The 23343-nt window shown below is 60.2% G+C and overlaps 2 protein-coding genes and 1 long non-coding RNA gene across 7 annotated transcripts in view; 2 read left to right on the top strand and 1 right to left on the bottom strand.

Moving 5' to 3' along the window:
• The window catches only part of COX19 (cytochrome c oxidase assembly factor COX19), a 62625-nt gene extending 54145 nt beyond the window's left edge, over positions 1-8480 (top strand). The window contains exon 4 of the transcript XR_003683221.2: positions 8358-8480. The gene's annotated coding sequence lies outside the window, so the exon portion shown is untranslated. The remainder of the gene's footprint in view (positions 1-8357) is intronic.
• ADAP1 (ArfGAP with dual PH domains 1) overlaps positions 1-23343 on the top strand; it is a 68472-nt gene that overhangs the window by 21304 nt on the left and 23825 nt on the right. For 4 of the 5 annotated variants that reach the window (XM_028499886.2, XM_028499884.2, XM_028499883.2 and 1 more), the window contains exons 2-4: positions 8358-8488; positions 16142-16233; positions 20906-20988. In XM_028499886.2, the coding sequence (XP_028355687.1) occupies positions 8358-8488; positions 16142-16233; positions 20906-20988 (306 nt within the window). Of the gene's footprint in view, positions 1-8357; positions 8489-10489; positions 10577-16141; positions 16234-20905; positions 20989-23343 lie in introns of those variants that run through there. The other variant, XM_028499885.2, reaches the window with a different exon arrangement.
• On the bottom strand, positions 17681-22859 carry LOC114487793 (uncharacterized). The gene is made up of 3 exons (XR_003683222.1): positions 21705-22859; positions 20571-20726; positions 17681-19208 (listed from the first exon to the last, which is right to left on the bottom strand). It is a non-coding gene; the product is annotated as an uncharacterized lncRNA (long non-coding RNA).

Raw genomic sequence — 23343 nt, 5'->3', positions numbered from 1 at the left:
GGCCGGCAGGCCCTGGACTGGTGCCCTTCTCGCTGCCTTTAGGATTTTTGCAGCACTTTGCAGGGGCAGAGGACAGACAAGCAAGCGCTCAGCCCAGCCACGGGTGACCCGTGCGTGGGGGGCACTGCAGGCCCACTGTGCGCTGGGCAGGCGGGGGGCAGCCGGTGCCTCCCCGGGCAGAGGCAGTGGTGCCACTCGTGACGGCAGGGTTAGGGGGACTCCCCCAGGCCGGGACCATGGGCTTCCCAAACTGCGGTGCGCAGGCTGGGCTCGGGGTCAGGATGCCTCCTGCTTCAAACCTGTTTCAAACCATCTTCTTGCCTTTCCCCACCAGGCCCTGGGGGAGCCCCAGGAGGGGGCAGCAGGGGAGTCACCTCCCGAGATGATGGATAGGCTTCCTCACCAGCCTGGATGCTGGGCTGGGGCTCCCGTGGGCGCCGGCCACCGTACACGTCCTCGCACCCACCTTCTTTGAACCAGGAAGGTGGCTCTGGGGTGGAGGGTGGGAGCCACGTGCCTGCCGTCTGACCCCAGCTCTGCCGCTGTGTGACCTCAGGCACCGTCTCACCCTCTCTGGGCTTTTTGTGCCGTATTGTGTAGAACCGGACTGATGACAGGACACAGCCTCAAAGGGAGTGGCTAGGTAACGTGGCCAGTCATCGCGCAGTGAGTGTGACGAGGCCGTAGAGCTGTTACAGCGGCTGAGGGGCCAGCAGGAGGCCGGGCGGCAGGCGCTGACTCCGAGGACACCGTTGCAGGTGTGAGGATCTGGAGGAGGCCCAGGAGAGACCAGGCCTCTGGATCGGCCCATGTGGCCCCCGGGCGCCAGCCGGACATCACTCTGGGGGGACGCACCCGAGAGGAAGCAGGTGCCTGCCCACCCTTCAGGGCAGGATGCAGGGGGCGGAGGCCCTGACTTTCCTGCTTCTCCAGTCTGTTGGGACAGGTCCGGGGTTGTAGACACAAACATCTTTCTTAAATTCACTTTTATTGAGGTGTGACTTACAGAGGATAAAATGCACCCCTTTGGAATATGGGAGAAGTAGCCGCCGTCACCCCAGAAGCCCCCGCGGGTCCTGTGCAGTCAGCCCTGCTCCCCCGATGATGGACGATGGGAGCGTCCTCCTTGTGCTTATTTGCCCTCTTCCATCAAGTGTCTGTTAAAACCTTTTGCCTGTTTTTGTAATTGGGTTGTTTGTTTTATTACTGAGTTTGAATAGTTCTTTATATCCTTTGGACACAGACCTTTTATCAGATAATATACGATTTGCAAAATTTCCCCCAGTGTGACTTGCCGTTTCATTCCCTTGACTAATGGTGCCTTGCAAAGAGCAGATTTTTTTAAAATTCTGATAAAGCAATGTATCTTTTTTTAAAAAATGGGTTCTGCTTTTAGTGTTATAGCCAAAAAGTCTTTGCCTAACCCAAGGTCACAAATATTTTTCTCCTATTTTCCTTTGGAAGCTTTATGGTTTCAGGTTTTACATTTGGTGCTCTGATGCATTTTGAATTACTTTTTGTATGTGGCGGGAGGTTTGGATTGAAGTCTAGTATTTGCAGATGATGCCTGTTTCAGCTCCCTTTGTTGAAAGATTATTCTCTCTCCACTGAACGCCCGCACACCTGTGTCAGTAATTGGTTGCCCGCACACCTTTGTCAGTAATTGGTTGCCCACACGTGTGGGGCCTATTTCTGGACCCTCTATTCTGTTCCGTTGATCTATTTGTTTTTTTGCTGATACCAACACCATCTTGTTAGCTGTGGCCTTGCAATAAATTCTAAAATAAATTCTAAAACCTTCATCTTTGTTCTTTTTCAAAGTTGTTTTGGCTCTTCTAGGTCCGCTGCGTTTACCTACGGATTTTAGAATCAGCTTGTTAATTTCGGCTCGAAAAACCCTGCCGGAATTCTGATTGGGATTGCATTGACTCTATGGATTAATTTGAGAGAGTTTACATCTTAACAATATAGAGTGTTCCAACCCATGAGAATAGCATCTCTCACCACATATTCGGGTCTTTAATTTTTTCAGCAGTATTTTGTAGTTTTCAGCGTACTGTTTTGCATATCTGGTCATATTTACCCCTAAGTATTTAATATTTTTTTATGCTATTGTAAATGGTATTCAGAATTTTTAAATTGTGGTAAAATATATGTAACATAAAATTTGCCATTTTACTCTCTTTTAAGGGTATAGTTCAGTGGTGTTAAGAACATTCACATTGTTGTGCTGCCATCTCCAGAATGTAATTGTATTTTTAAATGTCCAATTTCTGATGGCTTGTTGCTGGTTTATAGAAATACGACTGATTTTTGTATATTTATATTGTATCCTGCAGCCTTGTTTGTTAGTTCTAGTAGTGTTTTTGTGGACTCCAGCAGATTTTCTATATAGATAAACATGTTGTCTATGCATAAGAGCCATTTTACTTCTTCCTTTCCAATCTGGATGCTTTTTATTTATTTTTATTGCCTCACTGCACTGACCGGAACCTCTAGTGTAGTGTTTGTTTGTTTGTTTTAAATTTTTTAATAGCTTTATTGAGATATAATTTATATACCATACAATTCACCCATTTGAAGTGAACAATTCAGTGGTTTTTAGTGTACTCACAGAGTTGGGCTACTGTCACCACAGTCAATTTAAAGACATTTTCGTTATTCCAAAAAGAAATACCATACACTTTAGCCATCACTCCCCATTCTTCACACCCCCCCAACCCTAGACATCCACTGTTCCCTCCTGGGTGGTGTTGAATAGAAGTGAATAGAGCAGATATTCCTGTCTGGTTCCCCGTCTTAGCGGGGAAGCATTCAGCCTTTCTCCATTAAGTATGATGTCAGCTGTAGGTATTTCACAGATGCCCTTTATCAAGTTAGGGAAGTTCCCCTCTATTCGTAGTTTTCTGAGGAGTTTTATCAGGGTGTTAACATTTCGTCAGATGCTTTTTCTGCATCTCTTGAGACGATCGTATGGCTTTTCTTTCTTAACCGGCAAATATGGTGAATTACACTGATTGATCTCCAGATTTCAAGCCAGCCTTGCATTCTTGGTATAAAGCCCAGTTGGTTACAGTCCTCGTACTTTTTACGTATCGTTGGATGTGCACATTTTTATGGACATATTTTTGTGTCTCTTGGGTAAATACCGAGGAGTTAGAATTGCGGGGTTATAGGAGAGATATATGTTTAATTATGTAAGCGACTGCAAACCGTTTTCCAGGGTGGGTTGAATCAATTTATACTCCTGCCGGCAGTGTCTGAGAACCCCGTGCTCTGCACTCTCATCCACACCGGGTGGTACCAGTCTTGTACATCTTGCCCTTTCTAGTGAATGTGTGACAGTGTCTTATCACCATAGCTTTTAAAAAGGCACCAACTTCTTGCTCTTCAAGTGACAACTTTCTGTTGCCCCGCCCCCAACACTTGATTTCGCTGGGTCTTGTCTTCTTACTGTTATACGAAAGGCTTAGGGTCTCCATTCCTTAATTTTAAACTTCTGTGAGCCCTCTTTGGAAGGAGGCCGCCCAGGTTGTGTCTGTGGGCACACACGTGTGCACACCCTCACACACACAGCGGGCAGGCGGGCGGGCGGGGGTCAGACAGCCTTAAATTTACACACTGGACCCCTGTGCCGGTTGCATGACACTGGGCAAGTCTGTAGCCTGTCCTTGAACTTTGGTATCTTGTGGTCAGAGATGGACAGTGTGGGCAGTGGCCTTGAGGCATCAGTTCTAATCACCTGCTTCCTTGGGCTGCTCTCTGTGTCACACCTAGTTTTCCCTCTAGAGCAGAGCTTGGCAGACGTAAAGGGCCAGATAGTGACTGTTTTAGGCTTTGTGGGCCACACGTTCTCTGTGACAACCACTCAGCTCTGTCCCTGCGCCACAGAAGCAACCTTGAGCAGAATGGAAATGATGGGCATGGCTGAGCGCCCATGGTTTGTAAAACTTCATGCGACCAGGCCCGAGGGCCGCCGTTTGCCAATCCCTGCTAAAGTGTCCTGTAAACAGGGCTTCCGGAATAGGGGACAGACAGCCTCCTGCTGGAGCCTGTGTGAGAGGATGGGGGCGCGTGGGCACCGGTCCTGGCCCCGCGGCGGGGCCGGCGCTTCTGGTGGCCCTTGTTCAGCCAATCTCAGAATTTCCACTTCAGTAGACCAAGGCTATGAGGGGGGCCAGAGCCAAGGTCCACACTCAGAGCAGAACCCAGCAGCATCACCGAGCTGTGCACAGGGCGTCTCCCCTGCGCCGGGGCCCTCCCGGGGGCACGTTTCACCCATCACCCTAGCAGGTGGCTGCCATCGTCCCACCAGACAGAGGAGGAAGGCGAACCCGGAGCGGTGCCGCCGGCCCCGGGCCCGCCGTCCGTGGGGAGGACGGAGCGCGGTGGGTGAAGGTCGGGACTGCCCCCCGCACCGCACTTCCGTCTCCCTCCCCAGCCCCTGGGACACCGCCGGCCCCTGCAGCGCCCCTTCCCCGGAAGCCAGCCGCGGGGCCTGCCCAGCGCCCCCTCACCCCGCCCGCACACGTCTGTTGATGCGGATCCCGGGCGCTGGGACTTGGGGCCCCAGGACGCCACAGGGGACGGGCAGGCAGACTCCCTGCTGAACAGACGGCCCCACGTCTCTGGGACCTGACTTGTCCTCACAGCAGTCCCCTCGGCGGTGTCCGTCCCCCCCTCTCCGGGCCTCTGTCCTCCGGGCAGTGACCCAGGGGCCCGGCTCTTCCCCCCGCCCGGCCCCTGAGTCCCGGGTCGGCCCAGGATGGGCCCGGAGCACGGCGGGGGTGGGGGTGTCGGCCGGGCCTGGGGCCACGTGGGTCCGCCTGCTGACGCTTCACTGGCCAGACTCGGGTCCCGCAGCCGCGCCGAGCTGCAGGCGAGGCCGGGAAGTGTCGGCGCCGTGACCCGGCGGAGGGGAGACGCTGGTGAGCCGGCAGGTGCTGGGGGCCGGGCCAGGGGGGGCCGAGCTGGAGCAGCCCCTGGAGCCCCCAGGACGAGCGGTGCGGCTGGTCCGGCCGGGCTGTGGTGGCCGCCGGGCAGGGAACCCTGTGCCCAGAACAGTGCTGTCAGCGGCCTCGGGACGCACAGCCCGGAATGGCGGAGCGGGGGACTCAGCGTTTGGCAGGCGGGTGTGACAGGGTCGCGGGGCTCAGCCGGGAGTCCTCCGGGGTCCCGGGGAGCGGCCGGGTGCCAGGAGCTCGGGCAGGGGTGCCACACCCCCCCCCGCCCCGGTGCAGTTTTCTAGCGGTCCTGTCCCCGTCCCCATCGCACGTGGGTTCCGGCACCACGGGACATGCAGCGGCCACCCCGCTCGGGCCCCGGGTGCCTGTCTTCTCCGTTCACTTGCTCTCGGACCTGCTAGCTTTCTGTTCGGATTTCCTCACTTCCGCAGAGAGGGCGCCGCTGCTGGACCCGGCGGGGGCTGGGGGAACGTGGCTGCACTTGGTGGGCCGCGGGGCCGGCTGGGCTGGGGCCTGGCAGGGGGACCCCGGGTGGGCGCACTCCTGGGTCCTCTCTGCAGCAGCCAAGCAGTTCCTTGAAAGCGACCCACGTGGGGAAGCACGTCCTGAGGATAAAGGGCTGATGTAGCAGGTCGGGTCCTGCAGACGCACGTTTTCCGCCGCCCCACGAGCTAGTGAAAACTGGTCACGAGTGGGGGTCTTCTGTCCAAGAGCCCTTGGGCTGGAGGTCTTCTGGGGCTCCCTGGCCCCCAGTGTTTCCTTCCGCCCCCTCCCCAGAGGCTCAGAGCTGGGGCATGCGGCCTCCTCTCTACCCAGGCCCCCCGTACCCACCCACCGGGGTCCTCACACACCCGCGCACTCGGGGGCCCGGCTTGCGGCCGCTGCCCAGCCCTTGCCACCAGAGTGCCTGCCCGGGCCACATTCAGGGCAGTGGGGTGGTGGCTTCTTCCTGGAGTCCCCCAGCAGTCACCCTGGGGCAGCAGGAGGGAGCTCGCAGGCCCCCCACCCACGTGCGTTCCGGGGGCCGAGGCAGCCCGTGGTGAACAGGGACCTAAGTGCCAGGACGGGCCGACGCCGGGGAGCGAGAGGCGTCGTGAGGGGCGCGTGGGGCCCGGCCGTGGTCGGGGAGGCCCGGGGGGGACGTGTGAGCTGGGGCGGGGGTGCCGGGGCGGACGAGAGCTCCCCAAGGCTCCCCCCAGAGAGTTGACGTGATGAGCGTCTCTGTGCCCAGCGGGCAGGCGGGGCCGGGGGGACGCAGGGCAGCAGGGCGCGAGGCTGGGAGTCAGGAGGACGGAGGGGCCCCTCCGCTCACAGCCCTTCTGAGCTGGGGTGAGGCCCGAGGCCCCCGGGTCTCTGGGCTGCCCCGAGCCGTGCTGGCCCCGGTTGGGAGCCACCGCTGTCAGCCAGCCCCATGCAGTGGGGAGGCGGGGCAGGGGCCCCGGAGGCCTCCTCGGAGCGCCTGCCTCAGGGACGCCCTGGGCGGGGCAGCCCCTCCCCCACCGCCCAGCTGCGGCCGAGCCCCCGACCCCGTGAGCGGCCAGCATCCCTCATTAGGAGGCCGGGCTCGCCCGTGCCCGCGGCCCCCCGTGGAGAGTCTGCCGAGAGGCCGGGGCAGGGCCCCTCGGGATGACACGGCCTTTTGGCTCCCGAAGCTTCTCTGTTCCACGTGCCACCAGACTGCGTGTCGCGGGCCAGAGACCTACTTCCCTGGCTTCCAGTTTCTTCCGCGAGACCCTGGAGCGGTCACACCCCGCGCGGCCTCGGGCCTGGATGGCTGTGAGCTGGGCTGTGAGTGCCAGAACGGGGCTTTCCTTCCCCCGGGCTCGCCTGCCCGTCCCGCCAGCCACCTGGGCCCCTGTGTCTGCGAGCTGACCCTTCATCCCTCGGACAGGCAGGGAGGTGTGTCTGGGCCCAGGGCCCCGGGCTGGAGGGGTCTTGACCCAGGAACCAGAGGTGCCTGCCACCCCTACGGACCGCCCCCTACCACACACACGCACGCACGCTGCGTGGGCCCGTGGCTGGCGTTTGGTCTCTGAGGGGGGCTCTGACCCTCCGGCACCAGGGTGGGTTCTTGGGGCTCCCTGAAGGGAGGTGCAGGGCTGTGTCCTCAGTAGGGCGGAGGGCCTGGGCTGGCCCCCCGTGGGTACAGCCACCTCCCAGCCTTGTCTGTCTTTTTTTTTTTAGTTTATTTTTGGCTGAGTCCGGTCTTAGCTGCGGCACGCAGGCTCTCCGTTGTGGTGTGCCGGCTTCTCTCTAGTTGCGGCACACAGGTTTCCTCTTCTCTGGTTGTGGCGCGCAGGCTCCGGGGTGCACGGGCTCTGTAGTTGCGGCACGCGGGCTTAGTTTAAGCCCTGCGGCACGTGCGATCTCAGTTCCCTGACCAGGGATCGAACCCGCGTCCCCTGCATTGGAAGGCGGATTCTTTACCACTGGACCGCCAGGGAAGTCCCCCAGCCTCGTCTTATCACAGAAGAAAGTGTCCTCCTGACCTGGGGCGGGGGCATCCGCGTGCTGACCCCAGCGACCCCCGGGCCCCTCGGGTGGCAGTGACCGCAGGGTGGGCTCAGTGCTGTGCTCTCACACGGGCGTGGGGGGTGTTTGCTAGTTTAGGGGCTGGGTGCAGACCGGCCCCCCAAGGGCTCCCAGGGAAGCCTGCTCAAGCCGGTGGCCCTCGGCTGGGAGCCACTGGGCATCTTGGTTTAGACCAGTCCGATCCAGAAGCTTCCCTGAGAGACGGGAAGCCTTTACGGGACGGCCCGTCCTCTGCAGAGAAAGCCTCCTCTGTAGGACCCTTTCCACGGTCCAGCCCCGCACGCAGTTAGCACGTGAACGCACAGATGGCGGATGAACTGGGGACTCGGGCACCAGCACCCGCTTACCCTCCGCCCAACTTAATAAGCGTCACGGTCTCACTGTCCACGGTGCCGCCGTTCAGTGTGAGAAATTTCAAACCTCTCGAAGTGTGGACACGATTGGGCCTCCACAGCCCTGCCCTAGCCACATTCTGCTTTTCCTGTGGCCTCGGCTGCAGGATGTGACACGTGTTGGCGTGTCCTGGTCACGCCGGTCGGACGGGTGCTGATCGTGGGTTCTCACCAGCACGTCGCCCCGGTGTCTCCCGCGTTGCTGTGCTTCACTCAGGGTCCCCTCGGCCCCCGGGAGCAGCCAGGATGAGGGGGTGGGGCTGCTCCTCTGTGCGGGGGGCAGGGACCCCCACTCTGGGCCCCCAGAGCCTGGGAACCTGGTCTCCTGGCCGGCCTCCCATTGCACAGACGAGACCAAGGCCAGAAAGGGAGGGGCCCTTCCAGCCCTGTGGGCCCTGGTCCAGTGTCCTGTCCCCTCTGGGGGCCCCTCGGGATCAGCGCCCCCTGAACGTCTGGCCTTGTCTTCCAGATCCTGACTGGGCCTCATACACCCTAGGGGTGTTCATCTGTCTGAGCTGCTCTGGAATTCACCGGAACATCCCTCAGGTCAGCAAGGTGAAGTCCGTCCGCCTGGACACCTGGGAGGATGCCCAAGTGGAGGTAAGGCCAGGCAGGGGTGCCTGGTGGGGATGGGAGGACACAGGCCTGTCCCGTTGCCCCTGGGTGACCTCGGCCCCACCCTCTGGGTCATGACACCTCGGAGGTCGCTCCATCTCTGGTGCCCCAAGGGGGCCCGTGCTGTCAGGGATCCCAGGCTGCGGGGAGACCATCCACAAGTGTCGGGAGGCCAAGGGGCCAGCAGCTGGACCTCGGTCCTCCTGTGCATCCAGTCCCGGGACTGACTCTCCCTGCCTCCCTCCTGCGGCAGCTGCAGAGTGAATGAGCGAGCGCACGAGTGCAGGAGGCTGTTGATTCCTCTCCATGGGCAGTTCCTGCGGCTTTGCTCCCATTTCCCCACACCTGGGATATTCTGGTGCTCACGGAACACAGCATGGCGCAGCTGTGCAATGGGACAGGCCCTCTTGTTGTCAGGGTTTTATTGCTAACCTTATGGAGAGTCGCAGAAGGTAACAAAAGTCAAGCCCTTCACTGAACCGTCCGTCCATCCATCCACCCACCCACCCGTCCACCCACCCACCCATCCGTCCACCCACTCACCCACCCACCCACCCATCCATCCATCCACCCACCCATCCACCCACTCATCCATCCATCCTTCCATCCATCCATCCATCCATCCATCCACCCACCCACCCATCCACCCACTCATCCATCCATCCATCCATCCATCCATCCATCCATCCATCCATCCATCCATCCATCCTTCCACCCACTCATCCATCCACCCACTCATCCATCCACCCACCCCCCCATCCATCCATCCATCCTTCCATCCATCCATCCGTCCATCCAGCCACCTGACCCGTGTTTATTGCACAATTGCTATGGGGGGCCTGGCGAGTGGCTGGCCCCTGGAGAAGGCCTTAGAGAGGGGGACATGCAGGTTGCCGGTGGGCAGGGGGTGGTGACTTGGGCCAGGGTGGCAGGCAGGGCCCCACAGCCTGACTGAAGGTGAGAACAGGGCACAGCCTGGGGTAGCGAGTTCCAGACAGAGGGCTGTGGCTGTGGAGGCTGCCCAGGTGGGGCCTGACCCCTGACGGAGGCTGCGGGGAGATGGACGGGAGCCAAGGGGCAGGCCCCCTAACTCCTGAAATTTGACTCCAGGGTCAAGGGTTCAGGGGGCGTGGTGACCATGCCCACCCAGTGAGAGAAGGAGTTCCCTGGCTGGTGGCTGCCTCAGGGCTGGGGGACCCAAGGCTGGGTGCTCCCTGTGCATGCCCCTGCTTCTGGGAGTAACAGTTTGCTGCTGTCCATGTAGCCTTGGTGGCAGCAGCCTCCCCAGAGCTTGTTAGAAATGCAGAGTCCCGGGCCTACCCAGGCCTTCCTGCCAAGTCAGTGTGCAGGTAACGAAGCCGCCCTGTGCCCGTGGAACGTTCACACGTGGCTGGAGGCACCCTCACCCCAGTGGTCAGACAGTGGAGGCGGAGGCTGCCTTGACGCCCCGCAGGGTGTGATGCCTCGTGAGGAGAGAGGGAGAGGGTCCTGGACACGGGTGCCCCCAGGAAAGCTCTGGTTTCCACCTGCGGACGCTTGTGAGAAGGTCCGAAGCGAGGCCAGGCTGGTGCCAGTGGTGCCGGTGTGGGGCAGGGGCTCTGGGAGCTGAGAGGGGCCCCCATCCCCTTTCTGTCGTCTGCCCCTCTGCTCCATCATTAAAACAGAGGGGACCTCGGGGGGCTGGAAGGGCTTGGCCTGCAGGGCACTGGACCCCCGCCCCCAGGTGGGGCGGCGCGGTGTGGAAGGGGGCCTGCCGGGCCTCCGGGCTCCGGGCCTCCCCTCACTCTGCCCTCGAGTCCCTGAGCTGCTGGTTGGCTGGGGGTCCTGAGCCTGCGTGAGGCAGGCCCGCTCCCGGGAGGGCGGTCGTGATGCGGGGAGCTCGGCCCTGGCTGTGGGCCAGGCGCGCGGGACCCTCGTCCGTGCCTTTTCCTTTCGTTTCTTTTCATGTTTTTTCCCCCAAACTTTGTATTTTTCTGCAGCCTCTTCCTTAAAGAAGCTTATTGAAATATAATTCACAAGGCACACAACTCACTCTTTCAAGCGCAGTTCGGCGGTTTACGGCACAGTCACTGAGTTGAGCAATCGTCACCACAGTCAATTTTAGAACATTTTCGTCACTTCAGAAAGAACCCCGAGCCCTCAGCTCGCACCCCGCCCCCAGGCCTAAGCCACCGCGCGAGCGCTTCCCCCCCTTATAAAGGGCCAGTGACACCCACTGTGTGGACGGCCCACGGTCACGGGTGGCGGGCCCGGGGGTGTTTGCCCGCGTCCGCGTGCACAGGCTCCGGGGAGCGCGGGTGCCCCGGGGCGGCCGTGCGTCTCAGGCCGCGGCTGCCCAGCTCACCCCTGCCTGGAGGGTCCCAGTTTACCCGCAGGCTCCTCCGTGCACACAAGGAAGGGCGCGGGGGGTCTTCCCACCGTGGCCACCGGGCCAGCGGACGGCCTCACGGAAGCATCAGCTCCTGCCAGGGTCAGCGACGGGCTCACACTCCTCGAAGGGGAAGTTCAGAGGCTCCGTGACGGGCTTGAAGGATTTTGCCGGTCTCCCCCTCTTAGCCACGCCTGTGCCCGCACGCGTGAGAGCGTGTGCCCGCCTTCCTGCCCACCCGTCTCCCAGGGCCCGTCTTTGCCGACAGAGAGGTGAACCCTTGTTCCCCGTAGGGTCTTTTCTCGTCTTGAGTGAGGTGCGGCGTCTTCGGGGACATTTCAGAGCCATCTGTGAACTTCCAGGCCCTGCGCCGCCGCTGTGCGCTGCTTCCGTTTTCTCGGGGGTTTTTACGTAGGAGGGCTGCAGCCCTCAGGGACGGTAGGGGAAGACGTTTTTCTCAAGGGTGTCTTTTGACTCTGCTCACGGTGGGTTTTGCAGTGGAAACGTTTTCACTTTGAAGTGATCACATTTGTCAACCTTGCCTTTTGTGGTTTTAGGGTTTACAGCACACTTCGATAGGCCTGCCCTCCCCTCCGATTATTTTTACTCAGAACAGCTTGATGTCTGTCGTTCACACACCATACACCTCACCCTTTTACAGTGTACAATTCAGTAGTTTTCACGCATTCGCAGGGCTGTGCATCCATTGCCACCATCTAATTTCAGAACACTTTCATATCCCCAGATAAGCCTGTGCCCAGTAGCCGCCGCCGCCCAGCACTGCCCCCACCCCAGCTCCTGCTTTCTGTCTTGAGGGATTTGCCTGATGCAGGTGCTTCGGGTCAGTGGGATCATTCCACGTGTGGCTCCTGTGTCCTCTTTCACTGAACACCATGTTTTCAAGAGTCATCTATGTCGTCGAGGTGTCAGCACTTCATTTCTTTTTATGGCCGAGGTCATTGCCATCGCATGGATGGACCACATCTTGCTTATCCGTTCACCAGCTGATGGACACCTGGGTTGTCTCGTTTTTCCAGCTCTTCTGAACAATGCTGCTCAGAATATTTCTGTGCTTTCAGTTCTCTCAGAAGGGAGTGGCACTACCCGGCCTTAGGGTGGCTCCGTGTTTAATGTTTGAGGATCTGCCAGGCTTTTCCCAGCACAGCTGCCCATTCCCACCAACGATCCATGCGGATTCCAGTCTCTCTGCGTCTTCTCCAGCGCTCGTTGCCATCTGTCTGACTTCAGCCGTCCCGCTGGGTGCACAGTGGGGTCTTGTGGGTTTGGTCCCCATTTCCCTAACAATGAGTAACGCTGAGCATCGTTTCATGTGCTTCTTGGCCATTTGTGTGTCTTCTTTTTTTAAAAAAAATAAATGTATTTACTTATTTATTTATTTATGTATGGCTGCGTTGGGTCTTCGTTGCTGCGTGCAGGCTTTCTCTAGCTGCGGCGAGCGGGGGCTACTCTTCATTGTGGTGTGCGGGCTTCTCATCACGGTGGTGTCTCTTGTTGTGGAGCACGGGCTCTAGGTGCGCGCTTCAGTAGTTGTGGCTCGCGGTCTCAGTAGTTGTGGCGCACGGGCTTAGTTGCTCCATGGCATGTGGGATCTTCCCAGACCAGGGCTCGAACCCGTGTCTCCTGCGTTGGCAGGCGGATTCATAACCACTGCGCCACGAGGGAAGTCCTCAATAAAATAAACGTTTAAAAAATGAAGTGCATAATCCAGAGGCAGGAACATACAACGGGGGAGAGTCTCTTCTATAAATGGTGTTGGGAAAACTGGACAGCCACATGCAAAAGAATGAAACTGGACCACTTTGTTACACCATATACGAAAAATAAACTCAAAATGGATAAAGACCTAAGTGTAAGACCTGAAACCATCGATTAAAGACCTAAATATAAGACCTGAAACCATAAAACTTCTAGAAGAGAACACAGGCAGTATGCTCTTTGACATCGGTCTTAGCAATATCGTTTTGGATCTGTCTCCTCAGGCAAGGGAAGCAAGAGCAAAAATAAACAAATGGGACTACAGCAAACTAAAAAGCTTTCGCACAGCAAAGGAAACTGTCAACAAAATGAAAAGGCCACCTACCGAATGGGAGAAGATATTTGCAAACAATTTATGCAATAAGAGTTATTACACAAAATATACAGAGAACTCATACAACTCAGTATCAAAAAAAGAAACTGTCCAAATAAAAATGGGCAGAGGACCTGAACAGACATTTTTCCAAAGAAGACATACAGATGGCCAACAGGCACATGAAAAGACGCTCGCTGTTGCTAATTATTAGAGAAATGCAAATGAAAACCACAATGAGGTACCACCTCAGGCCAGTCAGAATGGCCATCATTAAAAAGTCTACAAGTAATAAATGCTGGATAAATGCTGGACTTCCCTGGCGGTGCAGTGGTTAAGAATCTGCCTGCCAATGCAGGGGACACGGGTTCGAGCCCTGGTCCGGGAAGATCCCACGTGCCGCGGAGCAGCTAAGCCCGTGCGCCACAACTACTGAGCCTGCGCTCTAGAGCCCGCCAGCCACAACTACTGAGCTTGTACTCTAGAGCCTGTGCTCCGCGGCAGTAGAGGCCACCACAGTGAGAAGCCCGCGCACCGCAACAAAGGGTAGCCCCTGCTCGCCGCAGCTGGAGGGAGCCCATGCGCAGCAGTGAAGACCCAATGCAGCCAAAGGTAGATAGATAAATAAGTAAAGTAAATTCATTAAAAAATAATAATAGCAATAAATGCTGGAGAGTATGTAAAGAAAAGGGAACCCTCCTACACTGGTGGTGGGAATGTAAGTTGGTGCAGCCACTACAGAGAACAGTATGGAGGTTCCTCCAAAAATTAAAAATAGAACTACCATATGATCCTGCAATCCCACTCCTGGGTGTTTACTAGAATATTTTTAATCAAAAAGATATACACACCTCCGTGTTCACTGCAGCGTGATTTACAATAACCGAGATATGGAAGCAACCTGCAGATGAATGGATAAGGAAGATGTGGTGCATATATACAATGGAATATGACTCAACCATAAAAAAGAGTGATATTTTACAATCTGCGACAATGTGGATGGACCTAGAGGGTAGTATTATGCTAAGTGAAATCTGTCAGACACAGAAAGAGAAGTAGTATATGATCTCCCTTACATGTGGCATCTGGAAAACAAAATTAACAAATATTAAAAAACAGAAACAGACTCATAGGTACAGAGAAAAAACAGCTGTTGCCAGAGGGAAGGGGGCGGGGGAACAGAAGAAGTCGGTGCAGGATATTCAGAGGCATGAACGTCAGTCATATGATAAGTAAGTCACGGGATGTAACGTACAGCACAGGGGATACAGTCAACAACGTTGTAATAACTGTGTCATCTCGTAACGTGTATAAATGTCGAACCACTCTGCCGTACACCTGAAACCAATCCTGTATGTCAACTACACTGCAGTAAAAAAATAAATAAAGCACATTCACAGTCTTGTTCAACCATCACCTCCGTCTAGTTCCAGAACATTTCCCTCACCTCAGGGGAGACCCATCCCCCTTAGTGGCCACTCCCCTCCCCCTAAGACCCCCAGTTGGCTTTCTGTCTCTGGATTTGCCTGTTCTGGATGTTTCATACAAAAGTAGTCCTATGCTGTGTGGCATTTTGTGTCCGTTTCTCATGAGCCTCGTGTTTTTAAGGTTCATAAATCTTTTCACTTTCCTGATGGTGTCTTTAGAAACACAAAAGTTTTTAATTTTGATGAAGTTCCATTGATTTTTTTTTTCTTTTGTTACTCGTGCTTTCGGTGTCACCTCTAAGAAACCACTCCTAACCCAAAGTCATGAAGATTTCCTTCCATATTTTCCTAAAATTATTTTTTGAGTCATCCCGTGATTTTCATCTACCTTTGGCCACGCTGCACGGCACGTGGGGTCTTAGTTCCCTGACCAGGGGTGGAACTCGTGCCCCCTGCAGTGGAAGCGCGGAGCCTTAACCACTGGACCACCAGGAAATTCCCTTCTACTATTTCTATTGTTTAACTTTGGAAATTCAGTCTTTAATCCAGTTGGAGTTTACTTTGCTGGAACGCATACCCCCTTTTCTCCAGTAGTTTCCAGTTTCTTATTGGTCATCAGCTAATGGGCACTTCTCCCGTCGATCTGAGACGTTACCACTATTGTACACCAACTTGTCCTACTAAACCTGTTGAATATTGGATATTAGATCCTATTGGATCTGTTTCTGGACCTTTTAGGCTTTCTGGTCAGTACTGTTTGACTCATAGTAGCATTATAACAGGTTTGAATATCTGGTAGGAAGCATCTTCATTTTCAGAATTTTCTAGGATGCTTTTGCTTGTTAATTTTAAAATGAACTTTAGAATCTTTGGTAGCTCTTGAAAATTCTATTCCTGGTTTTCTTTTTTTAGAATTGCTAAAAATAGATAAACATAAGGAGACAGCATGCTTTCTGTCTCCCTAACCAAGAACTTGGTATGTCTGGAGTTTCTTTTGCTCCCCTGGAGCACATGACAGTTTCTTCGTAGAGGCTGAAGGATCCTCATTAGAGCTCGTTCTTAGGTGCTTTGTGCACCTGCTCTTAGCGGTGGGCCTTTCCTCCTGTTAGACCTCTGAGCGGATTGGTGTTTTGTATAGAGAAGCCATGACTTTTAGGATTCTGAGTTGGTACCAGCCTTTTGCTGAAGCATCTTATTGTTTGTGATTTTTTCCGCACTGATCCTCCACATCCACGGCCTGATGGCCCTCACATGCAATGACTTAGAGGGAAGGGTCAGAGCACCAGGAGCCCACACTCCCTCCCTGCCCTTGAGGCCCCTGTGGTCAGGCCCCCTTCCCACACCGGCCAGGCCAGGGCAGGGCATCTCCTCCAGTACGCCCAGCTCGCTCTACCTCAGGGCCTTTGCACGTGCTGTTTCTGTGCCCGGGACGCCCCGCGTGGCGGCTGCTCCAGAGGCTCCCCGTCACCCCCACCCCCCAGCTCGTTCACAGCTTGCAGTCGCATGCCTGGTCTCTGCAGCCTGGCTGCCCTACAGGAACGTGGGCTTCTGCGCCACTCAGGCAGAGTGGACAAGCCAGGCCTCGTGTGACGCCAGGGGCAAGGGCCTTCCTCCCGAGGAGGGCCCCTTTCTGGAGGCACCTGGCCCCAGCCAGCTGCGGGGAAGGGCGGTCCCCTGCCCAGGCAGCGAGCCGCCAGGGCCCTGGGGTCAGCGGCCTTAGCCTCTGGGGCCCTGACCCACCCTCTCTCTTGCAGTTCATGACCTCCCGCGGAAACCATGTCGCCAGAGCCACATTCGAGTCCAAAGTGCCCCCCTTCTACTACCGGCCCTCGGCCTCTGACTGCCAGTGAGTAACAAAGGGCTTTTGTCGGGGTCGCTGGTAAACAGCCCACACGCTCTGGAGATGGCTCGGGACGACCCGCTGGCAGGCGGGAGGGGCCGGGGTGGGGGAAGGTGGGCGCCGGCCTCGCGTCCTGGGGGCCCTGTCCAGGCTGTCCTCCGCTTGGTCTTGGATCTTGGTGCGCCGGGCGTGGACCTGGGAGGGGGGCCCGCTCCCGTGTGACCCCGGCCCCTGCACCGACTGCCCTGCGCCTCAGGGTCCCCATCTGCACCCCACCTGGGTTCCCGCCCCCGTGGTCCCTGAGTGGCTCCCCCTCCGGGCTGGACGGCCATTCCCCATATGCCCCTCCCACCCCAACACCCCCCGGCTGTTCCTTCCGCCTGAGGCCCTTGCTGCAGCCCCCAGGACCCCAGCCCCCGGGCTGGCTCCGTTTGGCCGCCGCGCGTTCCTGAGGACCCCTCCCCCCTCCTCCAGCCGCTCAGAGCCGGGGGGTCGCAGAGGCCTTTTCTCCTTGGGTCCCATGGGCTCAAGGAAGGGTGCGCTCCTCGAATCTCTTTTGCTGGCGCCCAGCACAGGGCGGCACACTGTGGGGTTCCAGAAGGTTCTGGAAGTCAGGGGAGGTGCTTGGGGTGAAGCTGGGACCCCAGCCCTGTGGGGTTGGCTGCCCGTGTCAGGCTCAGCACCAGCAGGGAACCTGCCCACCAAGGGTCTCCGGATCCTTCCTGGGGGGCTCCTGGGGACCCTCCCCCATCTCACGAGCTGGCCCCCCAGCACCCCTCATACCTTGAAGCACCCCTCATACCTTCTCCACCCATATCAGACCCATCCATCCATCCCTGGCAACCCGCCCAATGCCCTCAAGGGTCACTCAGGCCCCCGACAGCCCCCTCCTCAGCTGGCCAGTGTCACAGCTGCTCAGCTGCGGCTCGGAGGGGAAGGGCCCCTCTTGTGATGAGGGCCCCTCCTGGAGTTTCCTTTTCTGAGAAAGGAAGGTAGGGACGCAGCCCAACCTCCTCCCAGGCAGGGGACGCGCCCATGGCTGCGAGGTCCCTGGGCGCCCTGCATCCGGCCCCGGTCCCCTGGGCGGCACCTCCCTCCTGTTTGCTCAACGCTGTCGCCTCCTGACTCACTTGGTGAACCCCACACCCCGGGGACCCCGCCCGGCGGCACCTGGACCCGGGCTGCATGCAGGGCTGTGTGTTTCTAGTTCTGTGTGAACCAGGGGTGGGAGACCAGGGGGCTGCTGGCGGCCGCAGGGGGGAGGCTGGGAGGCGCGTCCAGTTCGGACACTTCACAGGCAGGGAGACCAAGGCTGGCCTCACCTCGGCACACCACGCCCACCCCTTCACCCCTTCACGGGCAGGCCGGCCCCCCAGGCCCTGTCGCATCCCGGGCTCTGGGCTCCCGGGGAACTCGCGCCCCGCCCTACCGGGCTCCATCTCGGTATGAATCAGCAAGGTGGCAGCTGATTCTGAGACCGATTTTAATCACCCAGCCACAGGCTCCTCCGTGGTCTGGGCCATTTGCATGCACACCCTTTATCCCCACCGCGCTGAGCGTGTGACGAGGGGACACACTGGCCACAGGCCTGTCTCCTGCCCAGGGCTGGCCAGCCCCTCTGCAGCCTGGTCCCTGCAAAGCCCCCTTGCAGGGCTGTGTGGTCAGGGCCTCTCGGGTGACCAGGCGTCCCCACTGAGAGGGTGCTCTGAACCCTAATGTGCCCCACCTTCCGGAAACCTCCACTGAGTGAAGGTTCACGGGTCCCGAGCCCACCCCATTCCCCAGACTCAGGTGCTCAGGTTTGCCCATGTACACTGTGGAGAGCCGTGCAGCGGTGGAGGGGGTGTGAATGCCCGCGGACGCTGTGGAGAGCCGTGCAGCGGTGGAGGGGGTGTGAATGCCCGCGGACGCTGTGGAGAGCCGTGCAGCGGTGGAGGGGGTGTGAATGCCCGCGGACGCTGTGGAGAGCCGTGCAGCGGTGGAGGGGGTGTGAATGCCCGTGGATGCTGTGGAGAGCCGTGCAGCGGTGGAGGGGGTGTGAATGCCCGTGTACACTGGAAAGTACACCTCCTCAGCTATGCACACTTAGCACAGGGGCTGCAGCAGCCTCCTGGCAGTCTAAGACCCAGTGGCCTCAGTTTCCTCAGCCGTGAAGCTGGAAGGATGCCGCCTGCCCCCCACTCTGGGGCATCACGAGGGTGCAATGAGGTGGTGAGTCAGGTGGCCGGGGTCTGGCCCAAGGTGGGTTCCGGACACAGCCCCTGCTGTCTGGAGCTCGGAGCCCAACCCGCCAGCTGGGGCAACGTGAGAATCAGAGGGCCTGGCCGTGTGACTCAGAGAGCGGCCAGAGCCCAGATGCCCTTCCTGTGCCACCGGTGCCCTGAGTTTCAACCCCAGCATTGTGGTGGCGGTCAGGCTGGCCCCTCAGTTTGGCCTCTGCTGGAAGCCGGGCCTCCTGCTTGCTGTGTGGCCGGGGCAGCTGGGAGCCAGCCCCCCTCAAGGCAGCCGTGGGCCTGTGGGTGCCCCTTCCTTGGCGGGTCCCAGGTGAGGCCCCCGAAGAGGGGCCACAGGCCGGCGGCGTAAGCAGGAGAAATTGTGTCTCCCCGTCCTGGGGCTGCTGGGGTGGTCCTCCCGGGGCCGGCGTCCCGTGTCCTCACGTGGTCGTCTCTCTGCGGCCTGTGTCCAGACGTCCCTTTTCACGAGGCCCCGGGGAGATAGGGTTAGGGCTCCTGCACCGGGATGACCTCGTCCTGGCTCACTGGTCTGCAGCCGTCTTGTCTCCAGACAAGGGTAGGCCTGAGGTCGTGCAGGTTGGAACTCCAGCATACATATTGGGCAGGATGGGGACATTGTCTGACCCATGACAGCCTCGGAAATCACTCAGATGATATGGGAGGAGGTCTGGGTTCACAGGGGCGGCTGGAGGTGAGAGCTGCCCCCGGCACGATAATGGAACTTTGTCCCCGTCTTCCCGAGGCCGTCTGTGCAGAAGGGGAGGCCGTGGCTGAGGGGTCACCTCCGCAGGGGCACAGCCCAGCCCCTGGCCTTCGAGCGGGTTAGTGACATGGGGCTGACCGCCCGGGGAAAGCATCCTGTGAGGGCAGGCGGGGGAGCGGGACTCGGTCGTCCGCCAGCCCGTGCGGCGGGTGTGGCCGCCCCCGCCTGGTGCCCGGGTGCCCGGTGGGAGCAGGCCCCGTGAGTCCGCGCGGGGAGGAAGTGGTCAGCTGTGCCCCAGCTGCCCCCTGCCCCCCAGCCGCAGCCACCTCTGCAGTGACATCAGTTCAAACCTACCTGCATCCGAAACAGAAGTTCGGGCTGTGGCGGCGTCTGGGGAGGGACGGGGGCCTCTGCACATTAGCCGTGAGATCTGGCAGGTGAGGGGCCAGGGGCCGCCAGGGCGACAGGCGGGCACAGCGGGCTGGGGGGGCCAAGGTGAGGCCATGCCCCCGGGGTCACGGGGCCGTGTCGGCACCGGAGGGACAGGGGAGCTGGCGCCGAAGACTTCGGGCTGAGGGCAGGGTTGCCGAGTGCCCACCTGGCTGCTCGCGGGGGACCCCACGGGAGGGGGCGGCCGGGGAGAGGGGGGCGGCCGGGGGCTGCGGGGCGTCAGGCCGCCCCCGTGGGGCAAGCCCCCTCCTCACTGCCTTGTCTCCCCTGCCTGCTGCCCTCCCGCGACCCGCGACCACTGCTGCCCTGGGGAGCCGCTCTCCGGGGAGCACAGGGTGGGCCCCGGGGGGCAGGTGCTGGCCAGGCCTTTTCCTTCTCTGGGCCCGAGCGTGAGCCGGCCTGCAGACGGAGGAGGAGGAGGGTGGGGTGACTGAGCTGCCAGTGGATGAGCCCCAGACACTCTGAGCACATTGCACGTTCCAGGCACAGGAGAGGGGGGCCAGGGGAGCTGGCGCCGAAGACTTCGGGCTGAGGGCAGGGTTGCCGAGTGCCCACCTGGCTGCGCGCGGGGGACCCCACGGGAGGGGGCGGCCGGGGAGAGGGGGGCGGCCGGGGGCTGCGGGGCGTCAGGCCGCCCCCGTGGGGCAAGCCCCCTCCTCACTGCCTTGTCTCCCCTGCCTGCTGCCCTCCCGCGACCCGCGACCACTGCTGCCCTGGGGAGCCGCTCTCCGGGGAGCACAGGGTGGGCCCCGGGGGGCAGGTGCTGGCCAGGCCTTTTCCTTCTCTGGGCCCGAGCGTGAGCCGGCCTGCAGACGGAGGAGGAGGAGGGTGGGGTGACTGAGCTGCCAGTGGATGAGCCCCAGACACTCTGAGCACATTGCACGTTCCAGGCACAGGAGACGTCCCGACAGGGAGCGGACGCACGGTTGGGGCCGGGGGGCGGGGGCACTGCTAACCGGGATGGGGTTTCCATTTGGCACGATGGACTGTTCTGGAACTAGACCCTCGTGGTGGCTGCACAGCCTGTGAGTATACCAGGAATTGCTGAATCGACGCCTTAAACGGGTGGATTTTATGGCACGTGAATTACATCTCCGTTCTTGAAAAGGGGACTGTGAAGAGGTGAAACTACCTGATTAGCAAACAGGGTTAAAACCCAAAGCTGGAGGCCCTTCAGCCCCGCCACCTGCGAGGCGGAGGGACCGAGTCCAGGGCCCCCGCTCCGCGCGGCAGCTCCCGCGGGCCTGTGCTCAGGCCGGACTGTCCCCCAGCCCGTCCCCTCTCTCCCCAGACTCCTGCGGGAACAGTGGATCCGGGCCAAGTACGAACGGCAGGAGTTCACCCACCCCGAGCGGCAGGAACCCTACTCTGCAGGTGAGGATGCCGGCACCTGTCCGTCGGTGCTGCTGCTCTGTCTCTCTGTCCCCTCGCCCCTGCCCCCCGGAGCTGGAGCAGGGTCCTCGGGAACCTGGGCGACCGCTTAAGTGGCCTGAATCCGTGTCCACCCGTCGGCCCCTGACACCAGCCGACTCACCTGGCACCAGGGGTCCCCACAGCTGCTCACAGCCCGGCCCTGAACCCCGACCGAGGGGTGGGGGGCTGCCCGGGGCCCTCCAGGCTGGTGGCGGCAGCACCTCTGCCCTGGGAGGGCCCGCAGGGTGGGTGGGTCCTGGTAGGAGGGGTGTGGATGGGCCTGGGCCAGGTGGGCCCAGGGAGGGTGGGCCGGGCCCCGGGGGCTCTGTCAGCACATGGGTTGGGGGTGATCACATGCGGGCGGCTCAGGTGTCTGTTGCGGGATCGGCCCCTTTATCCCCCGTTGGCCGGAAGGGGCTCTGCGTGCAGCCCCTGTTCCTGCACAGCAGGCAGCTCCAGGTCCCCTCTCCTCCCGAGCCCCTGATGTGGCCCAGGGCTGGGACGTGGCCTTGATTCAATTACGGTCCACCCCAGAGAGCCACTTCCTCCTCTCCTGATGCCCCCGACGCGCGAGGGGGAGAGGACGTGGGCGCCCGTGCCTGTTCAGCCCTGGGGCGCTTGTGCCCCGTCCTGCCTGAAACCCAGCCTCCCTGCTCTGGGACCCCAGGAAGGCTCACCCCACAGCCTTTGTCTCCCGGGCGTAAACATCTCAGCGATTTACAGCGCGTGGCGTGCGGCCTCGATTCAGAGGCAGGTGCGGGATTTTGTGCCTGTTCCTGCGTCAGGGCCTCTGGTTGTGAGCGACAGTAGTCCAACCCAGTTGGGTGTAAGGAAAACGGGGAGAGGAGGGGCTCACACAGTTGCTCCGGCTTCAGGCACAGTTTGAACCAGGGGCTCAGTCAGCGCTGTCAGGACTTGGCTCGTGTTTCCCCCTCTGGTTCCGCTTCTTGGGGTGGCACCGCCCCTGCCGGTGGTGGCTTTACTGCGGCAGGTCCGGACTTTTCACCTGGGTTGGAAACGCCTTTGGGTTCCATGAGAAAAGGGCAAGTGTGACTTTCACCCAAGCGTCAGGAAGAGTCTTACCTTTGGTCCCGACGGGTCAGGGGTGGGCGTGTGACCTAGTCACGATGGCCGGGAGGTGTGTGCGCACCGGCCCGCCTCTGGCGCCCTCCTGAGAAAGCGGGGCCGTGCACAGGGTGGCACGATGACAGACCTTCCTGTCGCGGCCGCTGCCATTCCCCTCGTGGAACGGCACCTCGGGAGTGCCTGGGGCACCGGGCAAGGGGACGGGGATGGGGAGAGCCCGTTGTGGGTGCACACGTGGCGGGACGGAGCGGGCGGCCTTTGAAGGCCGCGGCTTCTCCGTCAGACCCTCGGGGCAGCGAAGAGCAAAGGCTGGGGCCCACCTGCAGAGGCGGGCCCTTGTCTCACCTGGATAGGTTGTGTTGGGGGCCACAGAGGGCCAGCCCTCACGGGGCGCAAGGGGGCGAGCTCAGCTGGGCCCAGGGACGCTGCTGGGGTGCTGCTGAGGGGGCACCGGGCGGGGTGCAGGCCCCGCAGGGGGTGACGGTGAGAGCTTGGCTGGAGCAGGTGGTGCCGGCCCCCACCCCGGGGCCCTGGCTTCCCACTGGGCAGCAGCTCATCCGCCGGAAGGGCCCTGTGCACGTGTGCCCCCGTCTCTGATCGCCCGGCCCCTGCAGCTCTGCAGCCTCCCCCCGACTCACACGTCGTCTCCGGCGTGGGGGGGCCCCGGCCTCGGGCCTTGTCTCTGCTCCCCACACGAGGCGGCAGCTGCTCACGGCCTCGGTGCAGAAACCCTTAATGGGGCTCTGATTCCCATTTCTCTAAGCCCACCCACCCTGCCCAGAACGCTAACGCCCCCTCTCCCTCGAGCCCTGGAAACTCACGCCTGTGGCTCCCCACCTGCCCCCGCCCAGCAGAGCCCTGAGATTTACAGGCACAGAGTCCTGGGTGTGCGGGGCCCTGGGGACCGTCAGCGTGGTCCCCTGACTCCACGGAAGTGCTCACCAAGCCACCCGCGGGGCAGGGCCCCTCAAGGAGACGTGGGGGGTGCCCGGGGCACCAGCTGCTGGGACCCCCATGGGTTCCCAGAGGAGCCTGAGCCCTGGCTCTGTGCGCGGGTCCTGAACAGCCTCTGAATCCCACTCCCGGGGGAGCTCCCCCTCGCCCACCTGTCTCCCCAGAGCCCGCCACCCCCTCCCAGGCCTCCTCCTGGGAGAGGGCGGCGTTCCTCACAGCCGCTGCTGCCTGGCTGGCCGGGGCCCCTGGACCAGAGCCCCGCCCGGCACTCTGTCG

Source organism: Physeter macrocephalus, chromosome 14, assembly GCF_002837175.3.
Source record: "Physeter macrocephalus isolate SW-GA chromosome 14, ASM283717v5, whole genome shotgun sequence".
Taxonomy (NCBI): domain Eukaryota; kingdom Metazoa; phylum Chordata; class Mammalia; order Artiodactyla; family Physeteridae; genus Physeter; species Physeter macrocephalus.
The sequence above is the reverse complement of the archived record's forward strand: the minus strand, read 5'-3'. Positions and strand labels throughout refer to the sequence as shown.